This window comes from Phalaenopsis equestris, unplaced genomic scaffold (genome assembly GCF_001263595.1).
Source record: "Phalaenopsis equestris unplaced genomic scaffold, ASM126359v1 Scaffold001018, whole genome shotgun sequence".
Classification (NCBI taxonomy): domain Eukaryota; kingdom Viridiplantae; phylum Streptophyta; class Magnoliopsida; order Asparagales; family Orchidaceae; genus Phalaenopsis; species Phalaenopsis equestris.
This window is the reverse complement of record NW_018165457.1, coordinates 186,347-205,095: the sequence shown is the minus strand read 5'-3', so window position 1 is coordinate 205,095 and position 18,749 is coordinate 186,347. Positions and strand designations below refer to the sequence as shown.

The following is an 18,749-nucleotide window of genomic DNA, read 5'->3' as shown; positions in this document are numbered from 1 at the left end:
TTTTGTGAGAACATGTAAGAACTGGATGGTATTGTCTCAGTCAATAATTGAAAAGAATCACATAAGATTGTATGAATGAGAATGTAGCTCTAATGATTGAGTGCAAATACATAAAGAAATAATCTTTGAAGGTTGTAAAGTTAGAGGACCTTAGAGTGGCAGGCTAAAGCCCCCAACTTGGTTTATTGTTTTAGGTTTTGATACGAGATGTTAGCCCCCAGGTGGAGGGAACCGAGGGAATTCTATAGTGAGAACTAGTATCTTCCCTGCCTAACCGGACTTCAAAACTATTCAAACTTTAAATTAGCCAATGTTTTTCATAATATCTCTAGTAAGGATAAAGAATAATATTGCTTCTATTTGGCACAACACATTTTGAATACTTCCATAAAAGAATTCATACACTTATTACTGATTCATGATAATGAGAAAGATATTATGTATTCAATGCTTTTCTTCAGCATAAACTCAAGTTATCTTTAGTAAGTTTTTATTTCATTTTCAAACATTAAAAATACCCAAAAAAAGTTTAAATTTCATTCTTGTGATATAAACTATAGTTTAAATATTTGTCTTTTTAAAGTAGAAAGTTGGTTACTTTAATTTTTGCATACTGTGAACAATTCTTGGGGGTTCGATATTTGGGTATTAATTAAAAAGTCCTATATTACTTGATAACGATACATAAACTTGTGTAATATCCCAATATATATTAAGTTAAAATGTTAAATTCTTATTTTCTCTAGGATCAAGTTTTTGGTACTATTGCAAAGTAAGGAATAATAAGTGAAAAATATAATCAAATGCATTGTTATACTGTTGCATATAAATAGTCGGGATCAGACTCCATTAGAGCCCTTTATTACTTGAGCGATATGAATACTTGCATTGATTTTAAAGGGGATTTGACAGTTTAAAAAGAATTTTAAAGGGTAAATTTTTTTCATAAAAAGTATTTTTATTGGGATAATATTGCATGTTCATTATATATCTATTGTGTATGATTTTGTAAAATTGAAAAAGATTTGAAAAATTTTCACACTAAATTGTCTCGCAGCAAGCGTCTACCGCTTCCCTTGCATCACTTAAGAACATTATGGACCAAATAATGGTTCAACAATGGGATATAGTTAATATTCAGAACCAAATTGGAGAAATTGGAGCGAGAAATGTTTGTAATGATGAGTATAAGCAGAGGAGAGTTTAACATGATAGAGATTTTGAGAAGCTATGGTTAGATATCTTAGGGGTGAATCCAATGTGAAATTTCCTACTGGCCCCAACTTCACTCCTTATGCTCCTATTCTTGATGAATATGAATCATAAGAAGAAGAAAATGATGATGATGAGGAAGGGGATGAAGATTGATATTTTTAGGAGTTTAGTTTATTTGTTTGGTTGTTTGTTTATTTATTATGTTGATTGGATGTTATGTGGTTAACATTTGTAACTGATGTCGTAAAAACTTTTGTTTTGTATTGTGAACTTAAAATTGTAATAATAAAAATATTTTTTTTACTTTTCTTACATTTTAAGTATTTTCAGTTTTTGTTTCTATTGCTAATTCTCAGCAAATTCTATAGAATATTTTATGTTTCATTTCATTCTTTAAAACCTGCATATATTTTTAAAATTAGTACGTGTAGTATACCAGAGCCCAGTTTCATAGTCAGGAATCCTCTAAAGGTTTGTTTTTCTTTTCATGCATTTACTATTTTCTTTCACCAACTGATATGGTGCTAAAACATTTTTAAATTACTTAAAAACTTAGGTTTGGGGGGAAGAAAATTTCTTTTAAAAAGAAGTAAACTAAATTTTATTTGTCCTTAATTAACAATATTTTTAAAATTAATTTAACATGACCTGGGATATTAAGATTTAACTTTACATCACTATACTTATGTTTATGAATATTATGGTAAATTTAGGCAATTTTTTTTTAATAATGAAGGTCACTTCTAAAGTTAAAAGATATTTAATATGATAGGATAAGACTACATTTTTCTATTTAAATTAAACAAAATTATATTTTTGAAATGTTAAGAATTTTAGAGTTTCATGTAAGATGAAAAGAATGCGACTTTATGAAAATCATAAACAAATATGAATTTATAAAGTGAAGAAAGGTAAGAGTTTTGACTTTAAGAAGAGGATAGTGAAGTTCAAAACTATTAAAGGCTATCCATATATAGTAATCCTCACTTGAAAAAGAAAAGGAAAAAAAAGGATTGAAAAGATCCTAAAAGTAAAAAAAAGGAGAAAAGAAAAAAAAAATAGAAAAATAAATGAGAAGAAGCTTGAGGAGATGTCAAAAATTGGCTTCACTTGAATCAACTTAAGGAAAAAGGCTTTATTACATTTTCTAAACTTATATTGGAGTATTAATAGCATTATTAATAAAGTTTTCATGAAATTCTTTTTCATATGAATATTCTAAGTATCCTTGATAATGAAAAATTACATTTTTTCTTGAAATGAATAGAGATTCAGAAATCTTAAATTTGATTACTAAATACTCTTCAACTAAGAATTTGAATCTATGTTATTAAAGGTTTTTCTAAAATTTTACTATTTTATTAAACTAAAGTATATAAGTAATAAGTTAATCTCTATCTTAAGTCATATAATTTTATGAAGTAAAAGTGACACTTGAGGACAAGTAACATTTAAATTTGGGAGATTTTGATACACCAAAATAATATGTTGTTTTAAGTATATATTTTATGCTTATTTTGGTTTATGCTTATTTTGGTGATGTTGGTGATGTTGCACTTTAAAGAAAGATATTTTATATTTTTGTTGCAGGTATGTCAATTTTATGTATTTAGAGCAAAAATAGTAAAAATGACAAAATTTGGAGCCAAAATAACAAAATTTGGGAATTTAGCGAAAGATGTGCCAGATTAGCGCAAGATACACCAATATACAGAGAACTAGCGCAAGATGTGCCAAAACCCAGAATAGTGTCGTCATCAGCAAACTGGTGCAAGACCTGCCATATTGGCACATGATCCGCCATTTGACAGAGAGCTGGCGCAAGATGTGCCAGATTTTGTGCAACATGCACAAGTGATGACTTTTTGTGGATTAAGGTGGTTCGAGATGAATATTCCATGAATTTCCAAAAGGACACTTGTTCTAAATACCCGTTGGAGTGATTCAATGCATTTAGACACTTTGGAAGGTTTCTTTATGAAGGGATATGTCTCTTGGACTTGGATCCTCTTAGATCAATAGACATGTCTTTTGAATTCAAAAGAGTTCACTTTTGGATAAAATTTTGGAGGGAATTTTGAATTCTTCTTAAAGGAAAGTCTAGGGCTTGATAAGAGGAGCTTGAGTGGCATGCAAAGAGGGCGGCAAGAAGAGATAGAAAGAGAGAGAGAAAGTCAAGGGCTTGGATATTTTCTTCAAGGATCGTAAGAGGAGAAGGAAGGTGAGAGATTTCTTCTTTATTACACTTCTAAGAGTGAATTGAGAGTGCTTGTAAAGAGAGAAATGCTTGGAGAAAACTTCTAGAGATTTGTTGGGGAAGGATTGTGAGATGAGTTGTGTCTTTTATTTCTTTTATTTTGTAAACTTATTTTTATATCTGAAAGCCGTGTTTTATCGTATCTTTCTCATGAATTTTGAGTAGTTTTCTTTATCCTTCTCCCTACTTTTTGATATGGTTTTGTGAAGAATAGATTTTTTTTCAATTGTTTTACATGATAATAATTTGTGATGATGTGAACTCCGATTTTCATTTACTTTTCGATCTGGCCAATTGAAATGTTAAAACTTGTTGAGAGGCATATGTTCTTAAATAAGATATGAATTTTACAACATAGGAAGAATCATATTTGATTTCATGGGAGAGTATGTCATCCATGAGATTGGGTGCAAATAAATAGAGAAATATACTTGGTTGGATGTAGAATTAAATATTTTAAGGTGATAGATTAAAATCCTCAATTTGGTTCAGTTGATTGGAAACTTATGCGAGATTGTTAGCCCAGTTGGTATCCTCCCAGCCTAACCACAGAATTAGGGACCAAACTCTGGATTAGTCAATATTTTTTATGCACTCGAAAGAGGGTAAAGAATAGTATTGCTCCTATTTAGCACAAAATAATTTTATAAATTTTTTCAAATGATTTTAATTTCTTCACAATTCATATACGCATTATAAAGGGGAAGAATGCTTTTCATAGATTTGAAATTTCTGTCACAAAAACTTTGTTAGTTTTCGTAAGTTTACTTTTGAAAGTTTACCAATTTGTTTAGTTAACATTGTCTTTCAACTGCATTTTGATTAGCATTCACTTGTTATATAATATTCAAATTTAGAACTTTACTTTTTGTAGTTTCAAAATTTAACTTTACATTATAATCTTAAGAATTTACTTATAGGCATTTCCAACTTCCCTGTGGGATCATATCTAGGACTCCATTAGAGCCCCTTATTACTTGAGCTATGTGTATACTTGCGTTATTTTTAGAAGAGATTTGGTAGTTTAAAGATTTTTAAAAAAAGTTAAAACTATTTTCACTGAAATTATTTTTGGTGGGATTAATTTGCATATTTTTTATTGTTTCTGTCGTGTGTATTTTGTAATATTGAAAAATATTTACAAAATTAATACACCAAATCCATCTGCATCACCTAGCCAAAAGGAAAACTAGATCAAATCAAATGAGACATTCTAAAACAACCTAGGAAAGGTGTATCTGAGCTAAACATGGATCGATCAAGACTAACACGGTGGTCTAATTGATATAACTTGTTATCAACAATAGAATTTTGGCGATGTCCCCTAATTGGAATATAAAGCATTTGTTATAGCCTTGCTTAATAGGTGAAAAGAGGTAGGATAAAGTACACTTCAAAGCAAAGGCAAGTAAACCCCTCACCATCAAATAAAGAAAGTCATTCTACATGCAACGTCAGGATATCAAGATAAGTGGTGACAAGAATTTGCCTAACTCACTATGTATTCGCTGATGTAGAGTGATCAACCTATGTCCTTAAATAAGGTGAGAATCGATGGGAGTGCGCCCCAGACCTCCCTTTATCAACATAGGATAAATTTATCTTTATCGATGAAAAGAAAAGAAAGGCATAAAACTTTCCTTATCTCGCGGAAAGAGTGGGCACATCAACTGTGGGCAAAAGCCACTCCAACAGGATCATCAATGATACCTCAAAAAATATCTGGTATAGTGGCTCTAAGTACCACACCAAGGGTCTCATGTAACACCTCAGCGAACCTCGTAGCATGTATAACAAAAAGCAAATATCCCGGCCTCGGAACGAACTGACAGGGAAATCTCGATCTCCTACTACGAGTGCCTATATGACAAAAGGAATAAAGAAGTTTGATCGGACATCTAGAAGACCCAGGTGAGGGACTTCTTTCAAGGAAGAGGACCCAATCATTGTAGAGGGAAACTGCTCCAATAATCTTCTTAGCAAGGAGATCTGTAGTGGAGTCATCAATATGGACCGCAGATTTAGAGCAACCTACGTCCTAAGGAGCGGAGGCCCTCATGATTATCCTGATCGGGATATAATCCACACAATCAGACAGTACAACAGAGTGATTCTCAACCAAGAGATAGCAAAATGTCCCATTAACTGGAACCACAATAACTAAAGAGACCTTTGGCTGATTCATATGCTTTAGTTGTAGTGGTCTGCTCATATTCCTCTAGACGCCCTTGCCCAATGTAGGGACATGAGAGAACTTAGAGAAACCCAAAAAGACGGGAGCTGAGACAATCACCAAACCAATAAAAACATTTCCTCTAAATGAGGAAGCTGCTCCTACGATCTTCTTGGTCAGAGAACTTGTGGTATCAACAACAACATGAACTGCAAGGTGAGAATGACTTGCATCCCGAGAAGTAAGAACCTCTTAACAATCCTGGTTGGAACATAGTCTGCATTATCAGATAGAGGGGAAAAAAGATTCTCAGCTGACGGGATTCGAGCATCATCTCGAGACTGAACCAAAGAGAGTCATGGTGGGGACATGGTACACACTGCCAACGGATGAAAAATGTGATTCTCAGCAAACAAGATATAATCATGATCCTGGGTCGGAACCAAATGGAGTCATGGCGGGGACATGGTCCACACCGCCAAAGAATAGTACCGTAAACAGGTAACCCTAGCTCTCTTAGATAGTGCAACATCCGCGGGATAGAAATCCTCAAAATAGGGAACAACTACAAAAGAGTCTAGGAAAAACGAAAGAGCATTGTAGTGCATCGCCATCTAGTATTAGCCTCTTCCTCGATGGAAAAGTAGCACCGATACGAGCAGCTACAATGAAAGGAGTGCTACATGCACAATTCTCCTTCTTAAAGGAGGGCACACAACAAATGCACGACAGTGGTAAATCGACTCGCAATTCAAGGGACAAAGAAACCTCCTAAACTGGAATCGTGATAGGTATATAAACTTAAAGTAGAACATGTTGCTAAATTCGTAGCAATCTATTCCTAGTTCTTCTGGCCTTCCTGCCTAATCGAGGGACAAGTGGAACCTTAGGAGAACCAGAACCGAAAGAGAGTCGAGACAGAAGTCACAACGGAGATAGCAAAGACAAACCTACTGCTAACAAAAGAACACAAAGTATAGGTCTGAAAAAGACCGTCAGGTACTGTGATGCATCGTTATCGAGCATTGACCTCCTTTTGCAAAAGAAGAGAGCTTGATGCAAGCGACTGCTGCAAAAACAGCTCGATATGCACGACTCCCCTTTTAAGGGGGAGGGCAGAGAACAAATGCCTAAGAGGGCGTAGGAACAACTCAATATGCATATCACCCCTTTTAAGGGGGAGGGAAGAGAGCAAATGCCTCAGAGGGCAAAGGATCATGTAAGGTAATCTCACAAGAGTGCTCGAAGGAACAGAATGTTATGAAACCCTTAAGAGCACATAAAATGCTTTGGGAGAAGAAAAATGGTTCCCCTAGCGGTAGTGATCGTGTCCATCTATCTGCTCTTCTGCATCGTGGGGCAAAAAGGGAAAACAATCAGAAATAGGGAAAGGTTATGAAACCAATCACAAGGTACAACGACATCGATGAATGTGGCAATACAACAATCGAACCGTCGAGGGTGAGAGAAGGGACATAATGCATCGAGTTACTACCCCTAGCAACTGACACATGGACTGAAAACCAATGTCTCACAAAAAGAGCTCAACTGTGACTCGACGGAAGAGAACAAGGTCACGACAATATTAGAGAAACTCCTAGTATGGAGAGAGGCTGAAACCCCAGAAAGCGAAACTCCAAGTATGGAGAGAGAGCCTCATCCCTAGCGGAGTCACCAAATTGTTTTCGTTCATTTTTCTCCTGTTTATTTTAAAAGGAGTTGTCAGCTTGTTGATCTTTGTATACTTTCCTTACTCAAATAAATCTCCTTCCTAAATCATATCAGTGATTCGAAGAGGAGAGAAACTGAATAAGATGAGACATACAAAGAAGACATAAAAAAGAGAAAAAGTAAAATGTAGAGAGTCTACATGCGATCAAACTCACAAGGATAGGTCAAGTATGTCAGCCCAAAAAAGATTGGGCAGAGGCACCTTGGACTGATACCCGCAAAATAAGTATCTACGTAGACTACCCATAACCAGAGAATCAGGTGTATGTACATGTTCTGGGCTCAAGAGCACTGCCAGAGAAACATGTTCCTACTCGTTGATTACATCTTGGGGGATACCTAAGAATACTCTAGATAAAATAAGTTTTGCCTCATATTATCATAAATTTGGGGTATAGGCAATCAAAAAAAGGTTATTTAGTATGGGAACAATCTCGGTGCTTCAAAGCTCTCTCTAAACCATCGGACATAGAGTGAGTCTCTCACACCTCGAATGGGTAGCGGCTCTTCGACACATATGGCCCACAGAATAACCTAAATCATCTTGATATCACAACACATCAAAGCATGTCTAAGCCATAAGGGCAGAGGACAAATCATCAAATCCCAAATGGACAACAGCTCATTGGCATTAGATCGTCAAGGTAATATCAACGAAGTCAAGGAGCGATAAGGCTCAAAGAGGCTCAACAAAAGAAAGGTAGAGTGATCCTAAAAGGTAGAGTTAACTAGATTGAGGTACCACAGACCCATCATACAAAGCTACTTGGACTCTAAGTATACCTGGTTATGTAGGTAGTCGACCCAACATGTCCTGAGGTTCCCGGTTAGCAATCCATGAATTGCGTCGTCCACGGGAAACTCGTTAGCTCTAAGATCAAAGGAAGGATTCTATATCCTATGACTACAAGTTGTAGCTCCAAGAGGTGGGACTTATACCTGCAGAAGTGACAAGGATGCCTCAGGAAAGAAGAGAAAGTTGAGGTTCAGCTACAAAGTTATAAACGCTCCAAACAAAAGGACTTACACCCCATATGGGTTGGGGAGCCTTCTAACATCCTTGGCGCACTAGAGAACAACCTATATAAAGTTATGTTGGGCCAATCGGGTTGGAAAAGTACGGGGACTCCTCCTCGGGACATGCAAAAAATGATTCAATTATCTAAAGCGGTCCTTAAGTATTGTGGAGACCTTATTAATATAAGCAGGAAAGCAAATTTTTAATTTTAAATCCTGAATATTTTAATCCTAAATTTTAATTATCTTGAATATTTTATTTAGGATTTTATGTAGAAAAATCAGGAATTTAAGTCCTAAAGATCCTATATGCATCGTGATCCCAAACAAACCACAGAAAGAAATAAGGAAAACACATGCAGATGTGCAGACATACAGACATGATGCAAAAATTAAAAACAAGCCAAATAAAATAATAAAAGGCAGATGAACATATCTCAGAAAAGAAAAAGAGCGGTCGGACTCCACATATACATGCCCGGTCCTAATTTTATACATCATATAAAATGCATAAATAAAATACAGTGCACGAGCATCTGCTCCTAATCCCCTCCATGTGGTTCTTGCGCTAACGTCTCGGAACTCATGCCTATATCTTATTTTTGTTACAGGACTCTCATTGACTCCAAAAAGTACATAGGAAAAATAAAAAGACTCAATCTTGCATGAAGACAAGTGTTAACGGGAAAGATCACGTGCATATGACGTTTAATGAGTAATGCTTTAAAAGTGAGGGAGCTAAATAGCACTGCAAGCAAAAGGGTCAGGAATCATCACATACTGCCCCAATAGCGATATCTGTGTGTGTGCATATAAATAAGCCTGACTCCCCACAGAAGAAAACTCTAAATCACTACCATACATATGCAATATGCAGTCACACCACAAGCACAAGCATAATGCAAAAGAAGAATGCAAAAGAAGAATGTCTGGCTAGGGCAACTAATCCAGCAAAGAACAATAGCCGGACATCAAAAAGACTACCTAGCACCCTAAATCCTAACCTAGCACACCATCTAACTACAAGTGTGTCAACCTAGTATCAAAGTGTGAGGTAATTCTGGGTAGAGTGTGACTTTTAAGGGGTCACCATATTGGCCCCATCCTAAATATCCGAAGGATCTAAAGGGTGTCACGAAGAGAGGTGACACAAGTTAGATCTATTAAATCTTTAGCACAGTCATATTCGTGTCAATCCTAATGACTTAACTCGCATTGCTCAGCGGGATCAACCCAACAAAAAATGCTCGTTAAGGTTTCTCGACCAATAAGGGATCACTCTTAGTGAGTAGGACAAACCATCAAGGAATAAGCAAAATGAACAATCATGCAGAAAGCACACATTGTGACTGCTCAACTGAATTACAGGGTAATCACAACGAGCACTCAAAAGGACGAACACACATCATACAAATGAATGCAAGGATGCGACATGCAATATAACACACACAAATGGAATGTACCGGCAACACAGGATACCTATAAAGAGGAATTCACATGCCCAGGAACCCGGGGTGCCATGCAATTAGCAGACTGTGTATAGGTAAGTTTGCATCGAGTAAAAGGATACCTATAAAGAGGAGTTACACTTTATCCGAGAGGTACTCACCGAACACACATGTAAACATGCAGGATATACAACAGACATATGATAAGTGCACCAAAGTGGTGAAGGAAAGTATGCATTGATGAAAGTGACTTAAAAGAAGCGGGCATGCCGTAACGGCAGCAACCCAAAAGATGAATATGTTGATGAGGTAGTGACCCGGAGATGGGCATATTGTGACGACAGCGACCCAAACAATTGGGTATGCCGAGGAGGTAGTGCCCTGAAGGTGGGAGTGGTGATCCTCAATGAGGAGAATCACACCTAAGGCTGACGTACTTGGATCATCCAGCTTTAGTGTGGCATAATGGAGAGTTTTCCCCTCTAATTTCTCTTAAGGGAAACTCTCCACTGTTCTAGGGCGGACTAGCTACAAAGCTTTTTTCACTCTACGAACATCCACAATCTTATAAAACGGACCAACTACAAAGTTTTTCTTGTCCTCTAAGATCGAACTCAATTAATCCATCCGAAAGGGATTAAAAGCGCCAAAATAATGAGAAATTGAGATTCCAACCCGGTGGGGTAAAGATTTAAGGCTCAAGACAAATTGGGGACACTCGGCTCTACGGAGGGTGTTTAGCTATGTAGAAAAAATCCTAACCTAAAGGTTCACGCACCCCGTGTGGGTGATCGAACCCACATGCTCAGACATCACTAAAACCTAGGGTCAGCAAAGAGTTAGGAAATCTCACCACCGTGATGATTGCGGACATGTTCTCTTTATGCTGAAGGAGAGCCTACGTTTCCAGTGAACCCTAGCGGTGCTTCAATCCGCGTACCGACATACCTCGCAAATTATGTATAGAATAGTGAAAAAGCCAATGAGGGCAAGAGGGAGGCAAAGTACCCACAATAAATGATCATAACATAGGAAAATATGACCGACACATATACCTTTGTAAAGGGTCAAACAGGACCCTACACGTCGTGCAACCATCGCCGCAACAACGACAGTGAGAGGCCCTAAAAAGGATAGAGAGAAGTGCTGCCCTAGGTCCAACGTGTGAAGGAGGTGACGACAGAAAATTTACCACCAACGGCTTCGCCGGCAGAGGAACCCTTGCCGACAAAAGAGGAGCCAAAGAGAAGGCTCGGCCAAGGAAGAAGACTGGTAAAGGAAAGCTCGGACCCACGACAGCAGGGCGCAGGAGTTGGAGGAGAGGTCACCGGAGACAGTAAGCCACCTATGGCGGATGTCGACGGCAAGGGGAATCGGGTTGTAAGGAGTTTGGTGGCATTGAACTTGGAAGTTGATCTCGCGAACAGGAGAGGAGGGGAGGTCGAGTCTCAAAAATGGGAGAAAAGGGGAGGTTGACGGGCTCACCGGCATGAGGAGGTGGCAGCAGCGAGGAGCTCCGGCCGTCGAGCAAGGCGCGAAGATTGGTGGTTCGGCACGACAACTAAGGTTCGCAAATGGGGGAGGTGATGAGTTAAGGGGCGTGTGTGAGTTAGGATTAGAAATAGGGATTTTAAATTTATTTTTTTTATAATAATAAAGTTATTTATTATTTAAAATCCTTGATTTGCACATCTGTCATGCCTGCATGGAACTCTAGCAATATGGGTGTCCTTTTGGTGTAAAATCAACATTCCGGATGCGTTGGCATGATCTGTTTTTTCACTCAGAATCGTCTGAACAAGCTTGCCAGTGGATGAACCCATTTGAGCAAGTTTCCCACGTGACGTGATGAGTAACATAAGTTGGCCTGACCGAAGCCATCCGAGGTGTAATATGTCGACCGACCTTCACATGAGCGAAACCCAAAGCCTAGCAAAATGACCCTGGCTAAAGTGCGACCCTGATGCACTCAAGCGGACATCTCACACAAGCGAAATAAAAAATTGATGCCAACAACAACTAAACGCAACTTTAACTCTCTAAAAAAAGAGTTGAAGAATATTTTTAGGATTAATTGAGTAAACTGTGGGTAATGAATTCAACCTTGCGGCTCACATTATATTCGTGAAAAAATTATCACCCTCGTGTTCTTTTTGACCCCCTACCCTCACGTTCTTTTCAACCACGTGACCCTATTATGCTTCTCTCGCGATCTTCTACCCTAGCTCATCATCCTCTCCCGTATAACTGTGGTTGGGGGTTCTGGTGGCATCTCTAATCTCCTTCCTTCCTCCCTTCTCTTTGGTATCCAATTTAGGTGGCACTCTCTCATGTTCCCTTACGATATTCTCTACACAACTTTAATTTAGTTAATAGTCAAGGTTTTGGGTTGAGGATTTCCATGTGTGGGTTGCTCCTCAAAATTTTTGGAATTGTTATAATTATTATTTCTACTTTTGTTTATCATTGTCTGTGCAACCATTGCGATTTTTAGCTTTGGACTTTGGTTGTTGGAAGGGCTCTGTGAGCATCTTTGCAAATTCAAGTACTCTCTGTTATATGTTGGAATGGTTTTTGTGAAGGGGATGATTTGAGGCCCTATCCGAATGCTAACAATTCATGGTCTGTGGTTTTGTTTTTGCGATGTGTTTGCCTCTGCTGGAAAGTTTTTTCTTTTTGCCTGGTGCAGCTTGCTCAATCGGAGCTCTTCCCATATTATATTTTTAGTTCAAATGGAGCAAACTTGTTTGTCTAATCATCAGTTGGTTTTTGTTGGTGTTAAGTAGTGGTATTTGTCGTGGTGCTGTAGGTGATGCTTTTGTGCCACCATGTTGGTGTTGGTGGTGGTGTGGGTGATGCTTTTGTGCCACTCTGGTGGTGTTGTTGGTAATGATGTTGTGTAATAATGGTGATACAGTTGGTGGTGATGTTGTGTCATGTTGGTGGTGATATTTGTAATGGTGGTGTGGGTGATGCTTTTGTGTCATTGTGGTGGTGTTGTTGGTAGTGTGGGTGATGTTTTTGTGCCATGGTTGTGGTGCTATTGGTAGTAATATTGTGCCATGATGGTGGTGGTTTTATGCCATGTTGGTGATGGTGTTATGCTATGGCATTTGTGTTGTTGGTGATGATGTTGTGTCAGGGTGGTGGTGATGTTGGTGGTGTGTGTGGATGTGGGGGTGGTAATATTGTGCCATGGTGTTAGCAGCTATTGGTGGCGATGTTGGTTGTGTGTGGGTACTTGTGATAGTTTTTTTTTGGTGATATGGTGGTGGTGACATGGTGGGTTGTGTGTGGATACCGGTGGCAGTATTTTGGTCATATGGTGGTGGTAGTGTTCTTGGAGATGTGTGTAGTGGTGTTATTGGTGATTGTTTCTTCATGCAATGTTGGTCGTCGTGTTGGTAGTAATGTTGTGCTATGGTGTGGTGTTGTTGACGATGATATTGATAGTGGTTTTTCTTTGCCTTTATGGTGGTGTTGCTAGCGGTAATGGCGGTGTGTTTGGCTGTTTGTGGTGAGCTTTTGGTGACGTGGTGGTGGTGGTGTGTGTGTATGTCAGAGGTTTTTTTTATGACTTTTTGGTGGTGGTGATGTTCGTGGTTTGTTGCAATGTTCCCTTTCAGTTACCTTTTTGAGTTATGGTACATTAAATGACACTTTTTTTTGTGCTATATGTTTATGTTTTTTGGTCCTTTTTCTAGCTAGTATCATCATGGCAATGACAAAAAAAAAAAATTGATTCATGTGTCATGTGGGATAAAGATATGATAATAATATTTTAGGACCTCTATCTTAAAGAGGTGGAATTAGGAAATACGTCAACCACCTATTTTAACGAGGGATGAAAAAATATTATAAAGAAGTTCATGGAGAGCATAAGAAGGGAATATGATATGATGCAATTGAGCAATAAGTGAGATCAATTAAAAATGACTGGAAAATATGGAAAGCATTAAAGCGAGAATCCACAGGCTCGGGTTGAGACCAATAAAGAGAACCATCGATACTTCAGAAGATTGGTGGGCCAAGCGATAGGAGATGATAATTTATGAAATGTGAAGTTCCTTAACAATTATTTATATGTTCAATTACATCAACAGGAGAATAATCTATTAATTTATACATCGTTCAAAATGTTAAAATATTGAAATTTAGCGGTATTGACCCTGAGCCTTAAGAAAAATTGGATTGTATGTTTAGTGAAGTCGTTCCCACGAGCGATCATGCAAGGACATTTAGCGAAAGGGTTCGCTGACATAACTAAGCATGTAGATGTCGATCTAATTATTGGTTTCAATAAAGGCCCCAACCTTGATCACAATTAAGTTGAATCTACTAAGTCGATCTAAGCTTCATAAGGTTCAGAAAAAGAAAAAAGGTGTTACTTTCATTAGAAGTCAAATTTATTAGAGGAGCCATGGAGCGAGTCTAACATTCTTCAGAGGCAACCAATAGGTATTTTTTTTAGTTGGGTTGAATACTCAGGTCAGTTTATCATTACAAATTATTAAACTCGAAGACTCAACCTTCCAAAGGACCCCTTAGAGATCTCACAAAACCAATGTCATATGTCATATTTTAAGGTAAATTAATACATCCATACTTTCTTGAATTCAAATGAGCACTGTAATTCCATTACCTTTGTCAAATGCTTCTAGATTATATTGTAGCAATTGATTGAGCACATATGGATGTACATGTATCGAACAGTAAAAAGATCTCATTCAACGAGCAATGTGGTTCACCAACACAAAATTTCATTATTGTATATGACTTTAACATGTGCTTCATTTTTGTTGTGTTAGGATGGAAATGTAGAGTAGACGACAGTCGCATATTCAAATTCTTCATAATAATAATGAAATACAATTTTCCGCAACCACGCCCAAGTTTTTTGGAGTCCGAATAAATGAAATTGTACTTTTACTACAATAGTAATTATTTTATTTATGTCAAATATTTTATTTGCTTGATAATGGATATCCATTACAAAGATGGTTTCTTAAACCATTTCTCGATACTAGGTACTATATTCATGATTTTGAAAGAGCTAGCAATATTGCTTGTGGTAGAAAATATATGTTTAACAGGAGACATTCATCCTTACGCGGTACTATTATAAGAATATTTAGAGTTCGGAATAAAAAATGAGTCATGTTGTAGGATATGCCGACATTTGTTTCGCAAACAAATGCATATTATGGTCTTCACAATGACTCTCCACAACTATATTCGACATCATCCTTCACGTAGTGACATTGACTTCAATATGTCAGACTAAGATCATTTATATGTCCTTGCTGAAGCATATGAATATCGTCTAGGATAATCTTTATCACAAGATGAAAGTGATTTGCCCGAGACTTGCACCTAGGACGGGGAAATTGCAGGGCAGATGATAAAGTTAAGAGAGAGAATTACATATGACATGACGATTAAATGAAGCAATTGTAAGTTTTTTGTTGTTACTTTATTTGCAATTTATTGTGAAAATGTTTATTGTTTATTGTTTATTGTATTGATGGTTTATACAACAGTATAGATTTTAAATCTCAATGAAGAGAAACTTTTACTTCCAATTCTTTTGCATGTCTTTTTTCTCACTTGGATGGTCTGGGAGGCAACCTTAGGTACAATATGTAATGTAACTTTTATTGCATTTTTTTCATTTTAGATATCTATGATGACATATTTGACCTTATGAGTTCTTCTGGATTGTCTATATGTTGTTATTAGTTATTGATACGTGTGAAATTTCAATGAAAGCAACCAAGTTTCTCTCTTTTTTCAGTCATATGACTTATGTGGTTCTTCTAGATGACATTGTTTAGTGATATGCATGTATGAAACATAGGAGTTCGATATTACGTCGTTTAAAGGCAACCATAAACATTTTTTTAATGGTCTATTGTTTTCTTGTATTGATAGATTTGTTGGTTTATACTTTGTTCTCTGAGACCTCATAGTTTTAAAAACTTGAATTGAGTATTTCTACTATTTTTCATTATTAATGTTGCGTCTAAGAGTTTGTGTTTTGTGATTTTAAACCTTCAGAAAAGCTGAGCTCGAAGACTTCCATTACTTCCAGTGCATTGTACTGCTACTGTGGGCTACAATATTTCATGCTTACTTTGCGAAAGTCAGATAGCTATGAGAGACAGTTTTATAAGTGTCCAAGGAAGAGAACGGTGAACTATGACTTATTTAAGTGGGTAGAACGGTTCAAGGATTCCACTGTTAACAGTGATAAGACATGGAGAGTTTCGTTGCAAGAAGAATTATCTCGTGATTTTAACCAACAACATTTTAAAAATAATATTATGATATTATTAATTGGAATTTTAATAGTCCTATTTTTAATTTTAATTGTTGTGTTATCCACTGTTTTGTGAGGTGTCGATTTTTATTTTATAACATTTAAACTGAATATTTATTGTGAAGTAAGAAAAGTACTAGTAGGATTGCTTTTGTTATAAATAGTACTATACTGTAGAGAAATTGCTACAAAACTGTAAAAAACAAATAGACAATCAGCTTCTTTGCAACACTTTTTACGCAGCAGCTTCCTGGCGTAGTTGCTGCTTTTTAATAAGTTGCAGCCACCCTAAACACACTCTTTGTGCATGAGACAATTCGAAGCACTGCAAATGACACGTACTCTATAGACCGCATTCCCCTGTATTAACTCGTTCTCTCATCCTTCTTCCATATAAAGGAGAAAAATAACCTCCCTTTCAATCCATAACTTCTTTACACAATCGTAACACACTACAAGCAACATAAGAAGAAAAAACAACATTGGGAGAAAGAAAAGGTGCTATCTCTACTTCATTTAAGAGCTTAATCACTATTCAAGCTTAATCACTATTCAACCTACCTATTTTTTTTTTTTTAAACTAATGGATGCTAATGCTAAGTATCTCATGATCTCAAACATTATTTTTTATTTATTTTTTATTTTTTGGTCCGCGGAATTCATCAAGTTTGATCATGATCACCCATCGTATTTAGGAGAATCACGAGTTTTCATATCGAATGCGCTGCCATCCATTTCATTATGCTCGTTTGAACGATTACAGACTTCACACCAACTCTGACGAGGAAAAAAAAAGTGTTGTTTCAAAGAGAATGGTTGTGAAGGGAATCTAATCAAAAAGCTATTTAGATTGTCGTCTTCCTCCTATCTGCACATGAGAAATATTTGCGTGCATCTAACGTATGCAGAGCCGCGTACGTCGGTAGGTTATAGAGAGGGTATTAGAGGGTTATATCCGCTTTATAACCCATGTAACCTACCTGTAACTAGTAAGTTTCGCGCTTCTGTTTTTCTATATTTGTAAGCTACAGGTAAGTTACAGAGAGATTACAAGAGGTATAGTACGGATATAATCCTCCAATACCCTCCCTGTAACAGCTCTACGTACCTTAAACGTACGGAAATATTTCTCCATCTGCACGCCCTTATCCTCCCCTACGCAAGAATTAAAGGAGAAAGTAATGGAGAACAACATAGTGCTATTTCTGTGCTCAATACAGATATTTAAGCGCGTTTTATGTAAATATATAAGTTTAGGTGTGATATATGTAAATTGTGATGTTTTGAGTTCAGCATAAAAGCAATTCAACTATGAACCCTTGTTAAATTTTTGGCTAAAATTCGAACTGAACAAAAAACTAAGCCAAATCTAATCCATGACGTACTGGAATTGCTCGATTACAGCCCTACACACGGCAGCTCAAGTAAAGATGACAGAACTCTTTAATTAGTTCTTATCATTACATCTTCAAACCAAAGAGAGACGACAGAACTGTTTAAATTACCTTATAATTATTCCTCTGCTCTACAGCTTCGACTCCGACAGCAGCTTATTCCTATCTTCATCAGTCTCCGGCGAAAACCCTACGGAAGAACTAATCTCCGGCAACAACCCTTTCCGAATCGAAACATAAACATCCCCGATCCAATTTCTCGACGCAAGCTCCTCCGCCCGCCGAACAGCCGCCTCTAAAGTCTCCTTCTCACCGCCGTGAGCCCCATCTATAATCCTCTTTGCCACAGCATCCGCCGCGCCCATCTTCTTCCCCTCAAGCACGATCTCACGGAGAACCTTGTGATCGGAAATCTTCGATCTCATAAGAGCCAAGAAATAAGGAGGAAAAGGCATACCGATATCAATCTCGCTCATGTATAGAATGCCTCTATCTCCCCTCATCTCCACATAGTCATGGCTTATCGCAAGCATGAAACCGGCAGCAGCGGCGTGGCCGGTGACGGCAGCGATAGTCGGCATCGGAAGCGAAAGGAGATCGGCGACTAGCGGACGGAAAAGGGTGACCATGGATTGGAGACGGGATCGAGCGCTGGAAGTGGATCCACCGGATCTGGCCCAAGCGAGATCGAAACCATTGGAGAAGAACCGGCCTTCAGCGGTCGTCACGAGAGCGAATCCGCGCCCACCGGCGGCGGAGGACTCCGACTTGGCACGGGAGAGGGCGTTGCGTATGGAGGCGATGGCATCGGGGGAGAGGCGGTGCTCTCCGTCGCCGGTGAGGGTTAGGATGAAGACTCTGCCGCGCTTCTCGAGAGAGCACATGTCTTCTTACTTTTCCAAATGCCGAACGAAGGATGGGAAATTTTAGTTGTATTTGAGAAGCTAAGGCATCTTCAAGAATTCAAGATATTAGGATTTATTACAATAATAGCAACATGTACTTGTCTTACTAAATAGGATTGGCTAAATTATTATTATTATTTTTTTTCATTGTGAATCCTATGAGATATCTTATTTTCATTTAATTTTAATAAAGTAATACTCAAATCTTTTTAGGTCAATATATTAAGATTTAATAAATTTTATAAGTTTAAAATTAATAATTTTTTTTTAAAAAAATATTTGACAATAAA

General features: G+C 37.4%; 1 protein-coding gene across 1 annotated transcript; it reads right to left on the bottom strand.

Annotated features, from left to right (window-relative positions):
• Positions 1 to 17,519: 17,519 nt before the first annotated feature.
• On the bottom strand, positions 17,520 to 18,508 carry LOC110032744 (enoyl-CoA delta isomerase 2, peroxisomal-like). The gene has a single exon (XM_020736489.1). It carries the CDS (start codon positions 18,436 to 18,438, stop codon positions 17,686 to 17,688), a length of 753 nt encoding a protein of 250 aa, XP_020592148.1. The 5' UTR covers positions 18,439 to 18,508; the 3' UTR covers positions 17,520 to 17,685.
• Positions 18,509 to 18,749: the final 241 nt, after the last annotated feature.